Here is a 16546-nt window from a genome sequence, read left to right on the forward strand (position 1 = left end):
TTAATGAAGTTTGTTACTCTGGTTACTCTCCCTCCACCTTCTCCTCTTCCCTCCAACCCTCGCCACTCCCCAAAAAATTTCCCTCAAATTTATGACATTTTGTTTTGCTTTATGTCTCACAGAATTTAGCTAGGACTGCTCATGTGACCGTGAACTTGGGACAATACATTAGAGGCCAATGCGTCCAGCAGTGGGGACACAACTGGAGAGTCTGCTCCCCACCCCCGCCAATTCTGGAATCTGTTAGGGGAGTGATGGCACCAGTGGTCTCACCCAGCTGTGAACTTCATGCAGCTTATTTTAACAATTTTATATGGGGGGGGTTGTGTTTGACTGCATGGATGTGTGTGCCTGGAGCCCACAGAGGCTGTAGAGGGAGTCAGATCCCCTGAAACTGGAGTTGGAGATGGTTGTGAGCCACCATGTGATGTCTGGGAATCCAGCCTGGGTCCTCAGAAGAGCCACCAGTGCACTTCACCACGGGTCCATCTCTCCAGGGCAATTTTGCAAACATTTATAACGAATTTGCTAAGTATTTTATTAATAGTTTAGGCTTTTAAAACTCTATTACAATGATTCTAAAGGTAGAGACACTGTACACACACCACACCCGCTCAAGATTGAGCTGTGAGTGGCCGGCCATAACTAGGTCTCTCCTCCAGGTGGAAGGCAGAGGAAAGCTCTGTTTGGGGTCAATACCAGTCCAAAGTGACACTCAGGGAGAACACTGAGCAGAGTTTGGTTTGCTGAGATCTCCCTGAGATGTTTCTTCATTTCCCAACCTCTCCCCATAGCCTGTTTGGGTACCATCTCATGTTAATGGCAGGATGCATGGCCCCTCCATCTTGCCTTACTCCCCTGTAAAGTGACCACAGCTCATGTGATGAGTCAGAGAGAAGCTGAAGGAGAGGGGACAGGAAATGTCTGTGGCTGATGAGGGGGGAAGTGTTTCAGGGGCACAGATACATTTCACACCAACTGTCTTACTCTCATAAGAGAGGCTTCTGGGAAATGGGCTGACATCAACTGTTGAGTCCACAAATTCTCGAGAATTTTAATGAAAAATCACCCTCTGGTCTCTTTGCTGTAAAATTTCAAATGGCGCACGCCTTTAATCCCAGCACTCGGGAGGCAGAGCCAGGCGGATCTCTGTGAGTTCGAGGCCAGCCTGGGCTACCAAGTGAGTCCCAGGAAGGCGCAAAGCTACACAGAGAAACCCTGTCTCGAAAAACCAAAAAAAAAAAAAAAAAAAAAAAATTTCAAATGAGCTGGACACAAGATTTGTATGAGTATGAGAAGGGAGTCTGCAGATTGAAGAAAAACGTCAGTTTTGTGTCTGGACATTTCTGCTTCCAGCATCCCGATTACTGAAGACTCCACATTCCCAGGCCCCTTCAGTGCACAGTTCAGTACATGGAACCTGAGAGGAGAGTTTAGAAGGCCCGTGGTGAAGAATTCACTTTGTCAGGGCCTATCAGCACCCACCTGGTTGCTTGGTGATTCTGTGCCAAGTTACCAGATTTCACAGGTGAACCTGGGGAATCAAAGTTACTGAATAATAGACTTTCCTGAAGGTAGGAATTTTTTCTAATCTGACTCAATACTCCTACCCCTGCCCCCACATCACTCTTGTTCATTGTGTTAGGGATCCAAAACCTAAGCTCTTCCTGCTGACCTCTGCCAGAGTAATTACCCAGAGCCGGTGGTCCCCTGGGTTTATAAAACATACAGATGGCAGGTTTTATGATAATCATAGTGTGGAGACGTGAGGAACCCCCTATATATGATTCCACTATATATGTGGAAAGTTTGAATAGAATTTGAAAGCAGACTATTCTAAGTTGAAGAGTTATGCATGGACCCTGAGGGAACCACCAAAAAAAGGTTGTCCTAAATAAGTCAACATGAAGAAATAAAAGGGAAATCACATAAGAATCATCCCCAAAGTAGACAGAATAGTAGAGAAAGGGAGAGAAGAACAGATTGGATAAGGAGAAAACTGGTAGCTGATAATGTTTTATTGTTAGAGAATTTTGTATGTTTACATAGTGTGTTTAGATCAGTTCCACCCCCATTACCCTCCCCTCTAATTCCTTCAGCCCTCTCCTCTCCTCCCAACTCTATGTCATCTGTCTCCCCTGAAATGGCCTTGTCATATACAGCAGGTACTGTTTTCCTGCACATGTCCACTGCCTCCAATCTTCCCATGCCCTCGTCTGCAGTGATCTCTGGGCCTGGAGGGGAGGAGGTATGATATAGATGTCCCGTTGAAATCCAACCGTATCATGAATTATATGAAGTATAAAATATCTAAATACCCAAATTGAAAGTAGATTCTACTATAGGCTATTGACAAGGAGCCCCCTCCCCATTTCTTTTTTTTTTTTTTTAATAGACATAAGGTTTTTTCTCTGATAACATGCAGTGGTCCATTCCCATCATTTCAGTGCACAGTCCTATGACTTGAATACGTTCGCAATATTTACAACCATCACCACTTGAGTCCGAATGTTTTTAACCATTCAAAACATTCATCTTGTGCCATGTAATGAGTCTATTCCTGTCTTTTCTTAGGCCCAGAAACTGCTAATCCATGTCCTGTCACTATAAATTTGTTTATTCTAGACAATACTGGAACAAGAACGGATCACACACTATTTTGCTTTTGGTGTCCAACTTATTTTCACATAGGATGTTTTCAAGATTGATCCATGCTGGAATACAAGTACTACATTCTTGTTTAGAATTGAGTAATATTCCATCGTGTGCATATACCACAATTATCTTTTGATTGGGGTTTGCAGCTTTCAACTGTTACGAGTAATGATGCTATAAACATATGCAAGCTTATTTCCTTCTTTTGTTCATTGGTGTTTGAACATAAGGCCTTGAATATGCTAGGCAAATGCAACCTTACTAAGGTACATGCCCAGACTTTACAAGTTTTTTTTTTAAGTATCTTTTTTTTCTATTTTCTTGTATAGGTATTTAGAACTTCTAGGTCATTGAATAAACCCATTTAAATATTTTATTTTATTTTTTGTTTTTTTGTTTTTATATAATATTGATATATTATATCAATCTATTATATTGATACAGTATAACTTCTTATCCTAATAGTGAAATGTTTGATTGAGGCTTGCCCAGTAATTGAGTAAAACCAAAACTATTTATAAGCCACAGTCATCCTAGGGTCCCCCCCCTGCTATGTAGCCTCCCTGGTTCTGTGGGTTGCAGTCTGATTGTTCTTTGCTTTATATCTAGTATCCACTTATGAGTGAGTACATACCATGTTTGCCCTTCTGGGTTTGGGTTACCTCACTCAGGATGATATTTTCTAGTTCCGTCCATTTGCCTGCGAATTTGATGCTGTCATTGTTTTTCTCTGCTGAGTAGTACTCCATTGTGTATATGTACCACATTTTCTTAATCCATTCTTCAGTTGACAGGCATCTAGGTTGTTTCCAGGTTCTGGCTATTACAAATAGTGCTGCTATGAACATAATTGAGCATGTATCTTTGTGGTATGGTTGAGCATTCCTTGGGTATGTGCCCAAGAGTGGTATGGCTGGGTCTTGAGGTAGATCGATTCCCAATTTGCTTAGAAACCACCATACTGATTTCCAAAGTGGTTGTACAAGTTTGCATTCCCACCAACAGTGGGGGAGTGTTCCCCTCTCCATTTCTTAAGTAAGTTAGCATACAGGAGATTCAGTATCACTGCCAACCAACTCATTGTCAGTCATATTTACAGAATATTGTGCCAAACAGGAGCAGACTGCCCATTGTTTGTTAAGATGAACCGTATGTAGTCAACAAAAGTCCCAATGATGGGAAAAGTGACTAATACCATGAAATACTTTATTTCTCACTTGATTTATCACATCCCAAGTGTCCAGTAGCTCCCAGGGGCCCATAGGTTCTATATTAGATGCCATAGAATAAGAGGACAGCAGAAAGTTCTGCTGTGCAGCTAGCTAGGAAGAAGGGTGGGTCCCTTGACTACTGTGTTTCCACAGCTCCTCCCCCCACTTCCTCTCTGCTGCTCTCTTCTGGCTTCAGCAATGCTGTGAAATCAGAGGAGGCCACAGGACCCAGAGTTTCAGGTGAGACTGGGAGACTGGGAGACTGTTGAATTTGGTGCGGACGGGGCTGCTTTGTTGGCTGTGTCTTGTAAACCTCCTGGCAGACTTGCCCTTGGAAATGGTACTTATTGGTCCCTGTTTCCTGCCTGCTAATTTTAGGCTGTAATCCGTGGTGAAGGCTGCTGAGTCCTACAAATTCATGTATGCTTCAGGGTCCATTGCCTCGAGGATACTTTCTTTTTCTTTTCTTCTTCTTCTTCCTTTTTTGTGGTTTTTTTTTTTTTTTTTTGCTTTTAGAGAGAGGGTTTCTCTATACAACAGCCCTAGCTGTCCTAGAACTAGCTCTGTAGACCAGACTGGCCTTGATCTCACAGAGATCTGCCTACCTCTGCTTTCGTGTGCTGGGATTAAGATTAAAGGCGTTCACCACCTTTTCTTATGGAGAAAGTGTACCATCACTGGTCAAAAAATGTCTAACTTGACTCTTCCAGGAAGAGAATGGATGAATTAGTTTGGTGGGAGAAGGAGAGAAGAAGGAAGGGATGAGAGGTCCCTAACATGCACAGCTTGGCATGTGTCCTCATCCAAGCTGGCATACAGGTCAGGGTCCTCACTGGCTCTTACCTTTTTCCCTCAAGCTGCTCCCCAGGGAAGCTGCCTTGTGGGGAACCATTCTTTCCTAGGTTCATGGAAGAGTTGAGCTCTAAGTTACACTCATTGTGACTACAGTTCTGAAGCCAGTAATGAATCTGTGTTCCTAGGCTGAGGGAGGAGGACTTAGTCAATGAAATCAGCACCCACAGAAGCACAGGTCCTGGTTAGACATATGAATTGGGTCTAAAGACACAGCCCCCAAAGTCTTGAGAAATTTTACATGACTGCTTCCAGGTCTCCTCGCTAATCACCAATACCAACTCTGTTAAGAGTCAAATGGTTTCCCTTTCTAGTCTATGAGAGGCTGTCTTCTACCCACCCAGCCCTCAGACATAACGGAATGAGCCTATTTCAAAACAAGCATCTGGCTTTCTGCTTCACGTTTGAAATTGATGGCTCTTTGTGTGGAGACTCTGTCCATAAGAAGGAACATTCCAGCCTGTCCTGGAAACAGTCAGCTCCAGGTTTCTCAAAAATTTTCATGGATAATAGATAAAGGACGCATTCAAAACGAGCTGAGTGTTTCTTCATGTCTGTGTATTGGATAACATGGAAGTGATTGCTGTATGCAGAGGTCACTATTGTTCTGAGGGAGGCAAAGAACCAAGACAGTTAATTTGCTTGTTTAGTGAACCGAGACCCACCCTTTGTCCAGTGCTGTGCCTGTCCCCAGGAAGTTTCCTGTCATATAGTCTAAGATTCTCTAAGTAAATGTTAGAGAATCATCTCATGTTACACCCATGTCCCCGATGAAGAAAGGCTGCTATGCAGTTACAGCAAGAGCAAGTGACCTGGAAGGCCTGCATCTCAGGTTGGTGCAGCTGCAGCAGAGAGGTTGGACAGGGCCTCTCTGGAAGCAGGGGCTAAGCAGCGCCCCCAGGGAGGGGAAGTTCTGAAGAGGCTTAGGAGATGAAAGGACTCTGGGAACATAGGAGAGGTCAGTGTCTTCAGAGAGGGATGATCATGCAGGGACTTCTGGACCATTGATCTAGTTCAAACCATCTTCTAAAGGTAAACAAAAGCCGCTAGGGAATTCAAGTAAGAAAAGTAAAGTGCAATTTTATTTTTTCCTTAAAATATTTTTATTTTATGTGTATAAGTGTTTTGCTTTCATGTAAATGTATTGTATATACACACATACATATACAAACAGGTACCATGTGCATGTCTGGTTCTCCAGGAGGTTGGAAGGCCCCATCAGATCCTCTGAAACTGGAGTTAGAGACAGTTGTGAGCTGCCATGTGGGTGCTGGAAACTGAGCCCTGGCCCTTGGCAAAAGCAGCAAGTGTTCTTAGCATCTCAGCCACCTAGTCTTCCTCAGGTCCATGCATTCCTAGAATAGAGTGCTTACAGCCATTAACACTGATAAAGGAAAAAGGAAAGAGGAATGCGAAAGTGGTCTTTGTTTAATTTTGTTTTGTTCTTTGTGTTGTTTTGTTTGGTTTGGTTTTTCGAGACAGGGTTTCTCCATGTAGTTTTGGTGCCTGTCCTGGATCTTGCTCTGTAGACCAGGCTGGCCTCGAACTCAGAACTCACAGAGATCCACCTGGCTCTGCCTCCCGATTGCTGGGATTAAAGGCATGTGCCACAAGCCTGGCTGCCATTTTATTTTTAAAGTGACATTTGCTGGCAGAGTAAGAAAGGGACCCAGGGTGGGATGATTGGGAACCAGCCTGTTACCCTGACAGCAAATGGCAGTGGATTTGATCAGCGTGAAGGTAGAGACGAGACAGTAAGATTTCTGGAAGGAGAGCCATTAAGATTTCGTGATGGGCTGATGCAAGGCAGAAAGCAGGGTGTAGTAGTGGAGGCCAAGGTCTGGCAGGAGCCTCAGGCTGCACTGGGCTGCCATTCACCGAGACAAGGAGCCATGCCTGGGGTTGGGGAGCAGTCAAGGGTTCTGTCCTGACCATCTTTGTTAGAGATGTCTAGGAAAGAGTGAAAGCCACAAGGAGATGCTGAGCCAGAAGTTTGGAACCCTGAAGGAACATCTTGTAAAAGGCACCCCAGCACTCACTCACTAGCTCGAGAGAAGATGGGGGCCAGGACAAGCACAAGGAGGTGCTGGGAGTATTTAAGTTTGTGTTAAAAAAAAAAAAAAAAGCAGCCTGAAAATGGAGTGTTGAGGTGGGTTTTTGGGTATGGGGCAGGAGACATGAAAGTCTGGAGTTTATGACCAAAACTTTAGTGTTGGCTACAGGAGGCAGGATTCTAAAATGCTATGCTGTTTCTTTATCTGCAGGGAGTCAAGCTACAATGGCAGCCCGGTACCATGGTGTGGGGTCTGTCCCAGGAAAGCCAAGGACCAGCTATGGTGAGAGGAGCTGGGATGCGGGGGATGGAGTGGGGGGGGGATAGGGCTGGGATGGGTGTGGGTGTGGGGAGGCGTGGGTGGCTGAGCTGCAGGAGAAGTGAGAAGGCCGCAGGGAGGGTGGAATCCCTCCTGTCTTGACCATCAGTCCCCACACAGCAGGAGCAAAGTATTTCCGGCTGCTGTCCTCATATTTCTCGGCTCTGCGGGGTCTCTTGATTCTTCCTGCTCTCTTCTTAGGACATGTCCATCAGGCTAAGCAGGAGAAACCTAATGGCCTCTCACTGGTCCAGACCAGGGCCCTCCCTCCCTTCCTCTTTCCATCCCCCCTTGTTTGTTTTGACACAGGCTTTCACACTGTGGCCTAGGCCAGCTTGCAGCCTCCTGCTGCTGTTTTTGTTCTTTACTCTTTGGGGGCCGCTCCTCAGCTTCCAAATAAATCACACACAGAGGCTTATTCTGGCTTATACATGCCTGGCCTTAGCTCTGCTTCCTTCCTGCCAGCTTTTCTTAACTTTAAACTATCCTATCTACCTTTTGCCCCTGGGCTTTTTCCTTTTCTTCCTTCTGTGTATCTTACTTTCACTCTTACTCCATGGCTGCCTGGGTGGCTGGGTGGCTGGGTGGCTGGGTGGCTGGGTGGTTGGCCCCTAGCATCCCCCTCTCATTGTTCTCTTGTTCTTTTTCCTTTTTTTTTCCTCCAGATTTCTCCTTCTATTTATTCGCACTGCCTCCCAGCCCTGCCTATCCTTTTTCCTGCCTTGCTATTGGCCGTTCAGCACTTTATTAGACCATCAGGTGTTTTAGACAGGCAAAGTAACACAGCTTCACAGAGTTAAACAAATGCAACCTAAAAGAATGCAACACATCTTTGCATCATTAAACAAATGTTCCACAACATAAACAAATGTAACATATGTTAAAATAATATTCTACAACAGCTTGTGACAGCCATCCTGCTCTTTTCCCCCAAGTCCCGCTGACAGGTATGAGTGAACTACCATGCCTGACTTAAGCACAGTGTCTCACTTCCTTCTTCCTACAGTGTGAACATAGCAGAAACTCTCCCTGTGCTAAAGGAGGAGAGAACAATGTGGGGTTATTGATCCCCCATCTGGGTCCCTTCTCCCAGGGTCCTCATCTCCCCAACAACTGAATCAATGTGTCACTGAGCACTCCAGTTCCTCTGTCCACCATGTTCACTATGTCACTTGAGATTCTGCTGGTTTATCAAACTACCTTACAATGCAGTAGCGTAAAACATCACCCATTTCTTTGGCTCCAGATGCTGTGAGTCTGTTAGGCATTCCTGGGATCTGAACCACATCTGATAAGTTGGGTACTCACTCATGTGCTTGTGGCAAGCTACTGGTTCCCTGTCAGAGTCCTGATAGCCTCACAGATCTGTCATTCATGTACCCCTGACAAACTAGTGGTTCCCTGTCAGGGTCTTGATAGATTTGCAGATGTGTGTACTTCAGGGCTTATTAAACTCCACCCCTCCCCCCATTGCTGCTTTTTCCTCAAGAAATGTTTATGTGACTCTAGGTACATAGGCATATAAAATAGGTTACAAGTCAAACATAAGAAATTTGAAATGAATTTTTGGTATACACACACACACACACACACACACACACACATATATAATTTACCGTTTCTGAAAGATTAAAGCATATTTGCCCCGTTCATATTGTGAGGAGTTTTACTTAGCTAGGATGAACACATTCTGGAGCCCTGTTACACAACATAGTGAACATACTTAATACTGTATTTTACAGTTGATAAGAACATAGATTTTAAGTGTTTTCACCACGAAAATGTAGTTATGTGAGCAATAGAGATGTTAACTCTTGTGAGTACCTGCATTGCACACTATTCCTATGTACAAGTTGTGTTGAACAACTAGTCCTTGACAACACTGAAGAAGTGTATGGCATGTACAAAGAAAGTAAATAAGAAAATTAAAGTTAATGAATGTATTGTTTTTCTTCAACTTCAAAAAAAGCATATTTGCACACTAGTGAGGAGGATATGCTTGGGTTATGTTTTGCATACATAAGTCTTGATTGAACATTTGATACTGCAGGATAGAACATCTCAGACATTTTTCAGGGTCAATTGATATTTTAATTTTTCAATAATCAATTGTAAGAACTGCATTCACTAAGTCCATACTAGAAAGTGGCAATAGTCTCCATCTGAGTCATCATGTTTGGGCAGTGTTCATTGGTGTTGCATGATATGAGCAAGACAAAGGATTGGTGGGTTTGGTCAGAACCAAGGTTGCTGTTTCATCATAGAACACAGGGAAGTGCTGTCAGAGACATTACAGATTCATTACACCTTTGATTTCAAAATCAGTTTTAGTCATTGTGGGTTCAGAATCCCTCACTGTTGCTAACTGTTTCTCCTCCTCCACATGTCCAGCTTTGTGGCCCCACATGGGGGTCACAGCCTGCAGTCTAAGAAGCTTGGGTGTAGTCATCTACCTCTTAGGCAGGCCAGGGTGGTGGGGATCTTGCCTGGCTGTGTTGCTCTATTTTTAAAAGGTCTTATTAATAAAAAAAAATTTTGAGCCAGATATTAGGGTAAATGTTGAAACATCAGAGAGACAAAGGAACAGGTCACAGCCATGTCTTACCTCACCAACTCCACGAATCCTCTGACTGTTTGCTTCTGAGTCTTCAGCAGAAAAAGCCTCAGCTGAAAGAACTTAGTCAAAAGCCTAAGCCAAAAAGCTCCAGCCAAAAGAGAGCCTGACTGTTTGCTTCTGTGTCCCCAGCTCAAAGACTCTCATGAAAAGCCAAGCCAAAAAGCTCTGTCATGAAAGGCCAAGCCAAAGGCTCGAGTTCCTGTCTCTTCACACCTTATATACCTTTCTCTGCCAGCCATATTAGTTTATTCTTAGTGCTGGGATTAGAGACGTGTGATTCCCAAGTACTGGGATTAAAGGTGTGTGCCACCACTGCCTGGCTCTGTTTCCTTCCTAGACTGAATCAATCTCATGCAATCCAGGGTGGCTTTGAACTCACAGAGATCCAGAGGGATCTCTGCCTCCTGAGGATTCAAGGTGTGTGCCACCACTGCCTGGCTTCTATGTTTAATCCATGGCTTGTTCTGTCCTCTGATCTTCAGGCTACTTTTATTAGGGTCCACAATGTGTCACCGCATGGCTGCTGCTGTCCAGCAAGCTAGTCCAGGTGTCTTCACCTGGCAGTCGCAGAGGAGCCCAAGGAGCAGACAGGCCACGTTGCTTAAGGGCTCTTGGAAGTTTTGCTTCCTGGTCCTCGGGAGCAGAGTGTCCTCCACTATGTGTGTCATAGTGTCACTAGTGCCATAGTGTCCTCAGATCCAGACCCACCGGCTACATTTTACTGGGAAAAGCTGAAAATCTCCATCCCAAAGAGGAGGGGATTCAGGGATGGGAAGGATTGGGGTATGTGTTGCAATCTAGCCAGGGATCATCATCACATGGTATCAACACTGGCTAATTGTGGCACAGGAGCTATGATTGGTGCTTTTTCCCATTCTTCCTTCCTATGGCCAAGAAACCAATGCCCAAGAGAACCCTTCAGATGTGGTACTACATTGTGGAGCTCAGTAAACGCTGATGGGAACGACCCTCACATCTTTTCTTAGAACATCTCAGACTGTGTTCTCAGTAATATTCTTTCTTTCATCCTGGGATTCTGGTTTCCAAACATGGGGAACTATCATTTTTTTCTCCTGAGTCTTTATTTTTATTTAACTATTTATTTTACATCTCAACCACAGCCTCCCCCCATCCTCTCTCCCAGTCTCTCCCCCTCCACCATGCTGCTCCCACCCCCAAATCTCCTCCTCCTCTATCTCCATCCAGGAAAGGGCAAATACTTCCATAATGAATATCAACAAAACATGGCGTATCAAGTTGCAGGAATACTAAGCACCTCTCCTTGTATTAAGGCTGAGCAAGGTGACCCAGTATGAGGAGGAGGGTCCCAAAAGCCAGTAAAAGATTTGGAGATGGCCCTTCTTCCCACTGTTAAAGAAGTCCCAGAAGAGACCAAGCTACACAACTGTAACATATATGCAGATGGCCTAGGTCAGCATGGGGAACTATCATAAAGCTTGTATGTCACCCCTACTTGGCTCTCAGTTGGAAGAAGAAAAGTCATTTTTAAATACAAATCAGAAAAAAATACATCCTTCCCTGTTGATGCCCCAAACCCATACTTTGTGTGCTGCCCTGGATTCCTTTAGTGGGGCGGCTGTTGGAAGCAGCTCACAGTTCTTTTCTGAAACTCTTATTTCTCCTCTGGGGGCTTGGGAGTCACAAAGGGTCAGAATGAGGAGTTCAAAAGAATGTTGTCCAGAGGCAGTGAAGAAGAGAGACCAAGGGAGGCACTTGCTGGAGCTCCTTGCTGTCCAGTCCTTCCAGATGGTCATTAGACCCAGAGGCTGTTTGCAGACCCTGGGGGCAGAGGTGACAGCAAGAGGGAGCCCCTGTGAGTGGAGCAGCAGGAGAGCAGGCACTGGAAGGTGGGACTCTATGTGCTTAACTGTTGGGGGCCGAGTCCGCACTTAATTTTGTTTTTTTCATGTTCTAGGGTTTGCAAACCAAGACCAGGAAAATTCCCAACTGAGAATTGTCTTACTGGGAAAAACCGGAGCAGGAAAGAGTGCAACAGGGAATAGCATCCTCGGAGAGAAAGCGTTTTATTCTGGCATTTGTCCAAAATCCATTACCAAGGTCTGTGAGAAAAGGGTGAGCACCTGGGATGGGAGAGAGGTCGTTGTCGTGGATACGCCTGGTGTTTTTGACACTGAGGTACCAGAAGTTGACACAAGAAAAGAGATAGCTCGGTGTGTTGCCCTGACCTCCCCAGGGCCTCATGCTCTGCTCCTGGTGGTCCCATTGGGGCGTTACACTGTGGAAGACCATAAGGCTACACAGAAGATTCTGAACATGTTTGGAAAGAAGGCTAGAAGATTCATGATTCTCTTGCTCACCAGGAAGGATGACTTGGAAGACACTGATATCCAGGAGTACTTAGAGACGGCTCCTGAATTCGTTAAAGAGCTGATCCATAAGTTCGAGGATCGCTACTGTTTGTTCAACAACAAAGCATCAGGAGCTGAACAGAAGGAGCAGAGGACACAGCTGTTGACCTTGGTCCAGCGCATGGTGATGGAAAATGATGGAAGATGCTTTACCAACAAGATGTACAAAAGCGCTGAGGAAGAGATTCAGAAACAAACCCGGGAGAGGCAAGAACGTTACAGAGAGGAGTTCGAGAGAGAGCGAGAAAGGATAATACATGAGTATGAAGAACAGATTAGAGATCTGAGAGATCAGCTGGAGAGGGAAAGGAGAAAGGCTCAAATGGAGAGGGAATTCACCAGAGCAGAGGCCCACTATGCACAGAGGCAGCAAAATGCTAGGCAGGAAGTTGAGCGCCAAAATACGATACTTGAATTAATCATGAAAGCATGGGAGATTGCTCAATTTGTCTTCAATCAGTTTATGCAAGACGACTAGACCTAGTCTACAAGACTATACCTTATCCCTATTTTCTGCATCCCTGCCCCCAAAACTCTGCCCTGCAGGACTCACTCCTCAATGTCCAAATGCTTTAGTTTCCATCTTCCAGGACTAAGGAATGAACTATAGGTCGCCTTTGACATTTGGTAGATGTTCAATTGACTTATCCAAAAACTGACCAATCCTCAATCTGTGAAACTCCAAAGCAGAATGTATGAATGCTTGCCACCCCTGTGTTCTTCCTCAGAGAAAGCCACCCAGGAGTCCCTAGAAGATGACTATGAGATGCACCCACTCTTCCTTCTCCGGATTCTTGACAATAGTCTTCACCTGCAGCTTCTATACATTGCTGCTCACTTTCTAGACAACAGTCTTCTATGTTTCATTAGGAACTTCAGTGCTTTGCATGAGGTAATCTTCAGACAGAAATAGATGGCTGTATAGTTCTCAGTGAATGTCGGTTTGTTTTATTACATGTTCGTAAAGAGCCTCAAATTGTTCCCTGTCTGCCCTTTGAAGACAAGGCAAATCCCCTAAGTCAAGTAGTCCAAGATGAGCACAGATTAGCAATCTCACAGACAATTTACAGAGTTTGCTGTGTTCGAGTGCACCTCTAGAAGCTCTCATCAACCTTTTGACCAGTTTGATGAAGTCAGCTCTCTCCTTGGGAAATGATCTGACTGCTCCAGCCCCACCCCGTACCCCAATACATCTAGCTTGTGCCTCTTCTGCCCCACCCAGCTAATTTGCTTATTATTGTGACAATAAACTTTTCAGCTGCTTCATACTTGTTCAGAAGTGGAATCTGTTTTGTCTTGGAGGATGGCGCTGCTGTTATAGCACAGAGATGAATTTTGTTTTATTGGTAAAAGTTTAAGGTGTTTTTTCAGCCAGACTTACTTTATTGCCAGGGTATCTCCTCATCTTCTGTTTTGTTTTCTTATGCATGTGGGTGCATGTGCATATATGTGTATGTGTGTGTGTGTGTGTGTGTGTGTGTGTGCAGGTACATGTGCATATGTGGGGGGTAGAGGATGATCTCGGGTCTCATCCTCAGGGTTGCCATCCACCTTCCCGAGACAGTGCTTCTCATTGGCCTGGAGCTGACCAGTTAGGCTGGACTGACTGGCCCATGCCCTCTGAGGATGCTGTTACCTCCACTTCCCTAGCCCCAAGAGTACCAGTGCATAACACCACATGCAGCTTTTTACACACATTCTGGGAGTCAAACTTAGGTTCTCAATCTTGCAAGACAAGTACTGTCCTGACTGAGTCACTCCCCTAGGCTCATCCTCTTCTTTCCTCTGAAATCTTTAGGCCACATTCTCAATTCTTCACTGTTCAAACACCACAATCCTTTTGGATCCTTATTATATTGTGGTAGAAATTGTGTCCTAAGTTTTTGAGATTTGTGAGCTTTTCCTGGTACATAAGTTTCCTTCAATATAGAGGTATCAAGAATTATTTCCTTATTTTTTGTGTGCTATGGTGACATTTTATTTGTATTAAAATGTTTTTTGTATGTTAATAAATAAAGTTGCCTGGGGGTCAGAGCTATTAGCAAGCCATAGGAAAGCAGGGCAGTGGTGGCGTACTCTTATAATCCCAGCACTTGGTAGGCAGAGCTGGGTAAGTCTCTGTGTGTTCAGGGATACAGCCATTATTGGATACACATGCCTTTAATCAATACCAATCATGGAAAACCTAAAGGCCTATACAGGCAGGCCATGAGGAGGCGGTCATGTGGTTGGGTTTACAACCAATGAGAAGGCAGAACAGGAAGTCTATATAAAGACTTTAACACAGGGGTAGCTCTGGTTTGGAGAGGTAGGACCACCGCAGGAGGAAGGGTAAGGTTTTAGCTCTTAGCTCTGACCTCTTGGGTTTCTTCTTTGCATTGGTTCTGTGTTTCTTATTTAATAAGAAGGTTGGTTACATCTACAAATGGTGTCCAACGTGGTGGCAAGAGTTTCCACCTAAAAACTAAGAAAAAAGATTCTAAAACGGAGCTAAAAACAGTTCCTAATTGTCTCTCTCAAATGAGTGGCAGCTGCTGGTTTGAGCTACTGGCGGGTTCCTGGTGTGCGCGCTCGACCTGCCATATGGTAGGAATGAGGCCTCTGCAAGTGGCACATTAAGCTGCATGGTGGATTTAGACTTTGCTAGTACAAAACAGAAAAAAGAGGTTTCTGGGCTACATGCTGCTTGGATAAAAGCATAGACCCACGATAGCTCCCAGAGCTGGTGGTAAAGTACCACAGCCATGTTGGGAAGCTGAGGTGGGCGGAGCCAGCAGCCGCAGCTGCTGCAGTTTAAAGCAATAGATTCACAATAAGACAGATTCAGATGTAATAGTTTACAATGTGTGTAAAATATACATAGGCTTGAAAGAGACAAAAAAGGTGATATATACAGTTATAGAAACAAATACATAGTTTTAAAAAATAAAGTCTTTAAAGAGACAGTAAAATTAATATAAAAAATAAGCCACGTGAAGATGAATATTACACAGAGAATCTGGATTGTGTTGTCTTTGGGATTTTTAACTGCAGAAAAACATTTGATCATAAAAGATGTTGAGTTAAACCAATATGTATATTTTAAAGGTACCTTGACTTCAAAATTTGGATATAAGGATATGTTGCTTTGGAAAAGAGTCTCTGCTTTTGTTCCCACAGAAAGCCAAAGGCTATGGATTTGTTCCAGATTAAGATACATCAGGTTTGACCAGCCAAGACCACCTGAAAGGTCTTCAATGACACCATGGCCCAGATGATCCAACATCCAGAATGGTTTGAAGGCAACTGGCTCAGACAATACACCCTCATGGACTACTCCATAATCCTAAAATTTTCTTTGTGTCCCCATAAGATACAGCACCCCTCTCCAGCAGGAAGTAGTAAGAGAAGCTACGCCCAAATTCCCAAATTATATGTAATTTTACTTTGTTAAGGTTAAAACCTTCCTTTTTGGAAAAAAAAAGGGGGGGGGAAGTGCTGTGGGATGTTCTGTATTGCAAATGTGTTGCTAATTAGTCAATAAATAAAACACTGATTGGCCATTGGCTAGGCAGGAAGTGTAGGTGGGACAAGGAGGAGAATAAAGCTGGGAAGTGGAAGGCTGAGTCAGAGAGACACTGCCAGCTGCCATGATGAGAAACAGCATGTGAAGATGCCGGTAAGCCATGAGCCATGTGGCAAGGTATAGATTAATGGAAATGGATTAATTTAAGCTGTAAGAACAGTTAGCAAGAAGCCTGCCACGGCCATACAGTTTGTAACCAATATAAGTCTCTGTGTTTACTTGGTCGGGTCTGAGTGCCTGTGGGACTGGTGGGTGATAGAGATTTGTTCTGACTGTGGGCCAGGCAGGAAAACTCTAGCTACAGTGTGCATTTCTTCAGAGTTATCCTCACTTATTAGTGTCTAGGAATCCCCAGTGCTTCGTCCCAATATTTCCCGGTGGTCACCTGTGACAGCTCAATTGGTTCTTTCCTACCTTGAAATTGGCTTCTCTAAGCTTCTTCCAGCAGCAGGTGACCATTACAGAGAGTTACTAGTCAAGATGCAGAGAACAACTCACCGTGATGTGCCCAGCCCTACCTGATACACCCACAACACAACTCCTGCATCCTCGGTTCAGGGGACTTCATGTAATGGGGTGGAAAGAGTGTAGGGGCCGAGGCAGTCTGCTGGGATAAACACCACAGCTGAAAGCCGCTTGGGGAGGAAAGGGTTTATTTCTTCTCAAAAGTTACAATCCATCACGAAGGGAGACCAGGACAGGAACTCAGGCCTGAAAACTGGAGAAAGGAACTGATGCAGAGGCCATGGAGGATTGCTGCTTACTTTCTCGCTGTCCATGGCTTGCTTAGCTTAACTTTTTAAATATAGCCCAGGACCACTTAACTAAGAATGATTGTAGCAGTCTTTCTTTTGGGCCACCAACCAGCTCCCAAATCATGACAT

At 44.5% G+C, this 16546-nt stretch overlaps 1 protein-coding gene across 1 annotated transcript; it reads left to right on the forward strand.

Moving 5' to 3' along the window:
- The first annotated feature begins 4058 nt into the window (after positions 1–4058).
- Positions 4059–15832, forward strand: LOC128098681 (GTPase IMAP family member 4-like). Its single transcript, XM_052720003.1, has 3 exons — positions 4059–4106; positions 6983–7054; positions 11644–15832. Exons 2-3 carry the CDS (start codon positions 6997–6999, stop codon positions 12573–12575), a joined length of 990 nt encoding a protein of 329 aa, XP_052575963.1. The 5' UTR covers positions 4059–4106; positions 6983–6996; the 3' UTR covers positions 12576–15832.
- Positions 15833–16546: the final 714 nt, after the last annotated feature.

This window comes from Peromyscus californicus, unplaced genomic scaffold, assembly GCF_007827085.1.
Source record: "Peromyscus californicus insignis strain IS unplaced genomic scaffold, ASM782708v3 Scaffold_6__1_contigs__length_162567912, whole genome shotgun sequence".
NCBI lineage: Eukaryota > Metazoa > Chordata > Mammalia > Rodentia > Cricetidae > Peromyscus > Peromyscus californicus.